Source organism: Etheostoma cragini, chromosome 23 (assembly GCF_013103735.1).
Source record: "Etheostoma cragini isolate CJK2018 chromosome 23, CSU_Ecrag_1.0, whole genome shotgun sequence".
NCBI classification, from domain to species: domain Eukaryota; kingdom Metazoa; phylum Chordata; class Actinopteri; order Perciformes; family Percidae; genus Etheostoma; species Etheostoma cragini.
Window position 1 is genome coordinate 9,451,128 of NC_048429.1, and position 7,338 is coordinate 9,458,465.

At 42.7% G+C, this 7,338-nt stretch overlaps 1 protein-coding gene across 2 annotated transcripts; it reads left to right on the forward strand.

Annotated features, from left to right (window-relative positions):
* The first annotated feature begins 1,336 nt into the window (after window positions 1–1,336).
* ints13 (integrator complex subunit 13) lies at window positions 1,337–7,338 on the forward strand. 2 transcript variants are annotated; one of them, XM_034862931.1, is made up of 17 exons: window positions 1,337–1,607; window positions 1,811–1,885; window positions 2,102–2,304; window positions 2,544–2,624; window positions 2,830–2,920; window positions 3,036–3,164; window positions 3,499–3,522; window positions 4,528–4,612; window positions 4,830–4,922; window positions 5,215–5,304; window positions 5,439–5,617; window positions 5,698–5,862; window positions 5,974–6,128; window positions 6,213–6,443; window positions 6,596–6,726; window positions 6,961–7,096; window positions 7,196–7,338. In XM_034862931.1, the coding sequence occupies exons 1-17, from the start codon at window positions 1,383–1,385 to the stop codon at window positions 7,230–7,232; spliced, it is 2,130 nt and encodes a 709-aa protein (XP_034718822.1). In that variant the 5' UTR covers window positions 1,337–1,382; the 3' UTR covers window positions 7,233–7,338. The 2 variants fall into 2 exon arrangements, with proteins under 2 accessions (XP_034718822.1, XP_034718823.1); XM_034862932.1 differs by lacking the exon at window positions 3,499–3,522 and having other exon boundaries at window positions 1,338–1,607.

The window sequence follows — 7,338 nt, forward strand, 5'->3', positions numbered from 1 at the left end:
TTAATATTAAGTTGTTTGGGCGGAGACGTCATTTAAATCTAATTCAACTTTTAATCCGTTGCTGTATAACAGGTAGATGCAAAAAACTATGTATTTATAAACTATTATGTAAACTACATAGTAACAAATGGGGTGGACTCAGGAACCATTTAACAGTAGCCTACGGTCCAGCAGGCAGCACAGACAGTAAAACAAAAACCAAGGACATGTTTTCCGTGTTGAGGGGAAGGAAAACGGTGACGGAACACCACAGAACATGTTTCCGCCAATAACAAACCTGCTAGCTTGACACGGGTTTGAAATGTATTGTGTTGTTTGTGCTAGTCATTCCAAGTGTGTAAAATAGTTAGGTAACGATCGTCCCGAGGTGTATCAAATATAAAACATTCCGTTTGGTATTAGAAAAAATACTATAATGGGGGAATTTGTAACGATATGATGCTATTAATAAGCGTGAATCAGCAAACAATGATTCCGGGTTTGTGTTAGCAAAAATGCTAACGCGGCGGCCAACGACATGCTCCTTTAGCAAGTAACAGTAAACGTCAGTCATGTTCTCTTTCGAACGGTTTTGAGTTTAGTCCTCAGACTAATTCTGGTTCGGTAGTCAAATAGTCCGTTTATTGGTTAACTAACTAGACTATCCCCGGGTTTCAGCCGGTTCGGACAATTTGAAGATTGTTTTCCAGGTGAGTTGAGATTTGCTGACCATCAGGAAATATTTAGAAATGTTAAACGACGAAGTTGATGTATTCACCACCAGCAACCACGCCAAGTACTACTTTTAGCAAGCTGAGTACTCGTGTCAATCCGCTGTCTGGCCAAGGCCTTTCTGCGTGGAGTTTGCATGTTCTCACTATGTTCGCGTGGGTGCTGCGGTTTCCTGCCACCACATAGAACATAGAGCATGTTAGGTAACGTCTGCCATTGCCCACCACGTACTGAGGACTGGCATAACAAATGGAGTTGGTCCCCGGACTACAGCTGCCCACTTCTTCTCATTAGTGGGATAGGTTAAATGCAGAAGATACATTCCTAGTACATGAAAATGTACTTGAAAAATACTTTAAATCTAATATTATTCATACATATTAAAATAAATGTGAATGACGTGGAGGTATTTTTTTTTAAATATATATTTTTTTTATAAGTGCAATTTGTACAATGTTGCTGTGTTTATCTAATGTAAAGTTGAGCGCTGTTATACAGATAACACTACGCTTACATGCTGTATACCCAGGCATTGTTTTGTTGTGGTGTTAGTTAGGTGTTAACTTGTATAATTCATGTAAGGCTGTGTGTCTGTATTTATTTAAATCTTACACTGGTGTTCTTTTTTTTATTGTTACAGATCAGGAGGCTACTCACAGCAGATTTGCAAAATGAAGATGTTCTCAGTGTCTCACAAGACAGTTTTTGTGGTGGACCACTGTCCCTACATGGCAGAGTCAAGTCGTCAGCAGGTTGAGTGCGACGTGCTGACGAAGAGTCGAGGTCAAGGGGTTATTCCTTTGGCCCCTGTGTCCAAGTCCCTGTGGACCTGTGCTGTGGAGTGCTCCATGGAGTACTGCCGGATCCTCTACGATGTTTATCCACTGCACAAACTTGTAAGCTTCCCGTTTTCAACTCAGGCTGAAATTATGTCCAACTCGTCCTCCACCATCGGTTTCACCTACATAATGTAACAAAAAAACAATAATGATTGATTTCAATATGCAGAAACCTGACATCAGATATGCTTATTAAGTGTTAGTAAATGTAGTTATAGTGAACCAATGGCAACGTTTTCTGCCACCTCTTTATTTTACAGATTAATTACATTGTGAGTGATTCAGAGTTCCACATCTTGAATAGCTGGAGGCAGGAAGACCAGAGCACTCATGAGGTAATCCACTGCCCACAAAAACTCAGTCACATAGTACCAATAGCAATATAATATGTACTGTAGGTCCCACAGTGACTATCGTTGCAAGTTCAAGCTAAGTTTTCATTTTTCCACATGAAAAAGCGCAAAATTTCAACATCAGTAACATGTTTGCAAAAGTCCTCTTCAGAACTGGACATGCAATGTGTTTATGCAGTTTCTCCTCCTGTCTGGCAGCTAATGTCAGCTCTGGCAGCTGTTGGGCCACCAAACCCGCATGAGGACCCCGAGTGTTGCAGCATCCTGCACGGACTGGTCGCTGCCGTGGAGTCGTTGTGCAAGATCACAGAGTTGCAGCACGAGAGGCGCACCACTCTGATGGACACCGCTGAGAGAGTTGCCAATCGGGGTCGTATTATCTGCCTAACCAACGCTAAAAGGTAAACACTGGCATTAACACGGCGGAAAATTAACAGCAGACATCCACCGGATGTTGACAGTCAAATGCCTCTTAGCAACTTTCTTATATTGTCACTGTTTTGTACTTTACATGTATTGTATGTGTACATGGATGGTCTTATCTTATGGTCATCATTTCTTCAAAGCTTTTGGTATGTGTTATGTTATGTTATGTTAAGATTGTGCTAAAACATTGCTCTTTTTGTGTTTTATCACACAGTGATACTCATGTGCGCATGTTGGAAGACTGCATTCAAGAAACTATTCTAGAACAAAACAAACTGGCAGCAGGTTCAGACAGGTGAGTATCAGATGATGTATAAAGAAATGTCACTCGCTACTTAAAAGGATTTTGATTTTAAAATGGTTTAAATAGGCTGAAATACAGAACTGATAACTTTCTCTTATACTTACAACATCAGTGATTTGGAGAGATTCATCACTTTTGAGAAAGAGATTATTGACTCATTTGGTTGTTTTCTTTATATCCAACTTGTGTATTTTAGGCTGATGGCCATCCAGCAGTGTGACCTGGTTCTAATTCACATCCACCCACAGGGTGACGACGCACTGGTGTCTGACCGACCAAAGAAAGAGGTGGGTGCTACCAAGAAAGACGTAACCGTGAGGTTGTGTGATAACATATCACCTAATGCTAGCACCATGTCACAGATGATAGTTCTCACTGCAGTTTCCTGTCTTGTTTTCTCAGATCTCCCCTCTGCTCACCAGCGAGGTTCACAGTGTTCGTGCAGGGCGGCACCTGGCCACCAAACTCAACATCCTGGTCCAGCAGCACTTTGACTTGGCTTCCACCACCATAACAAACATCCCCATGAAGGTAAGGGGCTTCCTGCCCATCATCTGCCCTTGCACATGCCTCGCCACAACTAACACTCACATCAACTTTTTAAATGTTTTTTTCTTTTTATGCTAGTACAAGTGTTTTCATGTCCAGAATGCAGTGAACCACTCCCTCTTTCTACTTGTTTAATTTTTCCTCTTCTCTCACAGCCTTCACACTATTTTTTGCTTGCCTAATCTTTATGAGCCCTTCCTCATCGATAAATACTCATGAAACTTTACAGTCTCATCTTTTTTTGTTTATCTCATCTGCATGTTGATTTGACTGTGACTCTGCTGCTGGTTTCATGCTGTATTTTCTGTTTTGCTAGCCCACATTAAATGTTTGCGACCAGGTTAGTACTCTTATCACACACACATCAAAGGGAGGAAGGGTCAGAGTTTACACCACGTAGTGTACAATCTATGTTTTGAGCTCTACTTTTGCAACAGGCTTACATTACAGTGTCATTCATTTGTTTTGATGTGACAGTTGGTCTCCAGATTTGCTGGTGAGGCTCCAGTAAAGGACAGGCAACTCTGGTCATATGTTGACACCCAGGGAATGCAGAGGTTCAGGTCTGCTGAAAAGCACAAAGCCTGTACATTACATAATGTTACAACTACACTGACTCACCATTTGTTTTACAACAATTGAAATTGTTCTGGGAAAATCAACAATATCAGCTAATGGCTGATAAAAAAAAAAAAAGCAAAATAAGAACGTTGCATTCATCTGTGTTTATGTCCAAACATCTTTAACCAGTGTTGCCTCTTCTGAGTTATCAAATACTGTTAGTGCCTGTCAGTTGTTACACCCTAAAAGTTGTCCAAATTTCCCACTTGTCACTGTTTCCCCTATTAGTTCCCATTCACTCCCCCTTCAGTGTGTAGGTGTGGTCCATTGTGCTGTCTGGATAACTAACTGGTTTTCAAACATGATTGCACCTTTTAGCTGTTCTAAAACTGCAATTTTGTTAGGTGTAGAATGTTGTTACATTTAAAAGTTAGGATTAAAGAATTTGTTTTTAGATCAGCAGTTGCCAGGCCCCTTCTTTGGACTATATGGAGCTGGTTTCGTAAGATCAGGAATCCCTAATTAATGTCAAACAAGGGTAGGCTCGTTGTTGTGAATTCAAGAACATTTACGTTAAATACTAGTCCCTTCTGAATAGAAAGAAACATGCTTGTCACCCAGAGAGCTTCTTTTTTTTTTTTACTTTGTTCATTATCATTTAGCTTTTGAAACATGAAATCAGCAGTGTTAATGTGTGTTTGTGTGTGTATTAGTTTGTGTAAGCGCATTTTAGGAGCTGACTTCATACTGACCTGTATTTGTTGTTTTCTCTGCGGATGGACAGGAAGAGCAGCACGCCAACACGTCGGCCAATTACGACGTTGAGCTCCTGCATCACAGAGACGCCCACCTGGAGTTCTTCAAAAGCGGTAAGGACTGTTTGATCAAAAAAAACACAAAAAACAAAACAAAATGAGGCATTTAAGTTGTGTTGGAGCCCAAATCCTCAAATTGACCTAAATAACGAAATTGTGCTCGTAGTAGATTTAATGATTTAAATTACGAGCACCATGTTAGTAAATCTGTTTGCAGAGCCTTGTTATCATCAGGAATGAACAAATGTTATGTCATCTTTGTGTCATGCAGGAGACTTGCATATGGCCGGCACCAGCACCCGAGAAAACGGACTCAAAGAGACAATTACACTGAAATGGTGCACTCCACGAACCAACAGCATAGGTATTGTATATGCATAAACAGCTGAAGTTCTTATTTGTCATTTGATAATGGGTTTAAGCTTTAAACCCATTTAAAAACTTTAAATACCATTCAGGGAGACATTTTCCCTATTTTTTATCCTTTATCCAGTACATTTTTGAATATGACGCAGCTCTATTTTAAAGGAGTTGGGATTAAAAAAAAAAAAATAAATAAAAAAGACCTTATTTTTAGGCACCGAGGCTGTATTGTGAAGAACAGTTATTCATAGCAGCATTGACTGACCCAATTTACTTGTGTCCCCCCCCCCCAGAGCTGCATTACTGTACAGGAGCCTATCGCATCTCCCCTACAGACGTAAACAGTCGTCCCTCATCATGTTTAACAAACTTTCTCCTCAACGGTAAGCTGGATGAAACCGCCTTTTAGTCGGTCTTGTATTTGGCCTCTTAATTGACATTTCATTGCCCTGAATTGATCTGCAGACTTAACTGTTTGGCTTGTTGGTCCACTATTTCTCCTTCTAACTGACCACAGGTCGATCGGTGCTGCTGGAGCAGCCGAGGAAGTCAGGGTCAAAGGTCATCAGCCACATGCTCAGCAGCCACGGAGGCGAGATCTTCCTGCACGTGCTCAACAGCAACCGCTCCACCCTGGAGGACCCGCCCTCCATCAGCGAGGGCTGCGGGGGCCGAGTGACAGACTACCGCATCACTGTACGTTTAGCTCACACCTACTGTGTTGCAATATACATAAAAATCTTGAAATCGTAACTGTCTTTATTTTTCTGTTTCAGGACTTTGGTGAATTTATGAGGGAGAACAGGCTCATGCCTGTTTCCGAGTCTTCCCGTGATCCCTCAGGGAAACTACCAGCTGAGAGGGCCAAAGCTCAGCTGGAACGCCACACTCGATACTGGCCAATGATCATCTCCCAGACCACCATCTTCAACATGCAGGCAGTGAGTGAACAGCATGCAGCGATACTAAAGTTCTTCAAGATGACACTCTCATGCCTGTTGGCCCACATCATCATCCTCCTTCATACCTGTATTACCGTTTTCCTCCACTAGGTGGTTCCTTTAGCTAACCTGATTGTGAAAGAGACTTTGTCTGAGGAGGACGTTCTGACCTGCCAGAAGACCGTTTACAACCTGGTAGACATGGAGAGAAAGAACGACCCTCTCCCTATTTCCACCGTGGGATCCAGAGGCAAAGGCCCCAAGAGGTATTTATCCCAAACTCAAAATTCATGAGAGTAAACAATCAGCAGAGTCTCTAATATTTCTGCATCGTCGTTGTTATTCCCCAGAGATGAACAGTATCGTATAATGTGGAACGAGCTGGAGACGTTAGTGAAAACTCACGCCGGAGCCACCGACAGACACCAACGAGTATTGGACTGCATCATCGCCTGCCGCAGCAAACCACCTGAGGAGGAGGAGAGGAAGAAGCGAGGGAGGAAGAGGGAGGAAAAGGAAGACAAAACGGAGAAAAACGGCAGCAAGGACACGGACGACAAAAGCTGGCAGGAGTCGGAGAGGTCAGTGGCGCTCGAAGGATCATGTTTTCATTCCTGTAAATAACCTAAATTTAGTGGCAAAAATCCTCTTTACTGTGGCTTTTGGATTGGGATGTGTCACTAAGCTTTCTACTCTCATGAGGCCACACTGTCTTTTTATTTTTAACCTGAAGACTAAAGGGTCTGCTGGATAAAGAAGAGCAGGAGCCTGAGGTGATCAAGGATTCCCCGGACTCTCCGGAGCCGCTCAACAAGAAGCCGCGCCTGTGCACGGAGGAGGTTCAGCCTCCAGAGAGAGCAAAAGGTACTAACTATAATTAACTATTCTTTTTTTTTTCTGCTAATAGAAACAACTCCAGCAAATCATTGACAAACCGGCCAGATTAAGTGTCAGAAAAGCCATACTAACTACTTGTATAAGCCTGTGCGAGTGAGAGCTTATCCCAGCAAGTACCAACTGCCGTCTCCCGTCACTCGGGCCCTACTGGGTTAGTGTACGTGTGTTTTCATCTGTGGCTTTGTCTCACTGTGGCTTCAGGTCCTGTATCGCTCCTCACCATGTGGAGCAATCGCATCACTGTAGCCAATTCCAGGAAGCACCAAGAGTTTGTGGGAAGAACGAGCTCCGTCAACAACAAGTTTGAGTTGTACCAGCAGCTCAAAGACGAGAATGGGTGTGTGAGAGTCATATCTGTCAACTGTCACTTTCTGGGCATAATATTCCTCTGGCATCAAATGTGTTCTAATAGACTTGACATTTTCTCATCCTACAGGATGGATGTTCACGAAAACGGCAAGGCCTCCAGATGATGTTTCCAGGGATTCCCTGCTCCACCCCTGCTTCCCCGCCAAGGATGAGATTTTGGACCACAGTGTTTTCTTGGAGTTTGGTGGCACTCATAATCCCCCCCCCCCC

Coding starts and splice junctions, on each gene's coding strand:
- ints13 (XM_034862931.1), top strand. CDS start 1,383: ATGAAGATGTTCTCAGTGTCTCACAAGACAGTTTTTGTGGTGGACCAC. Junction 1,608..1,810: donor TTTATCCACTGCACAAACTT/GTAAGCTTCCCG, acceptor TTTATTTTACAG/ATTAATTACATTGTGAGTGA. Junction 1,886..2,101: donor AAGACCAGAGCACTCATGAG/GTAATCCACTGC, acceptor CCTGTCTGGCAG/CTAATGTCAGCTCTGGCAGC.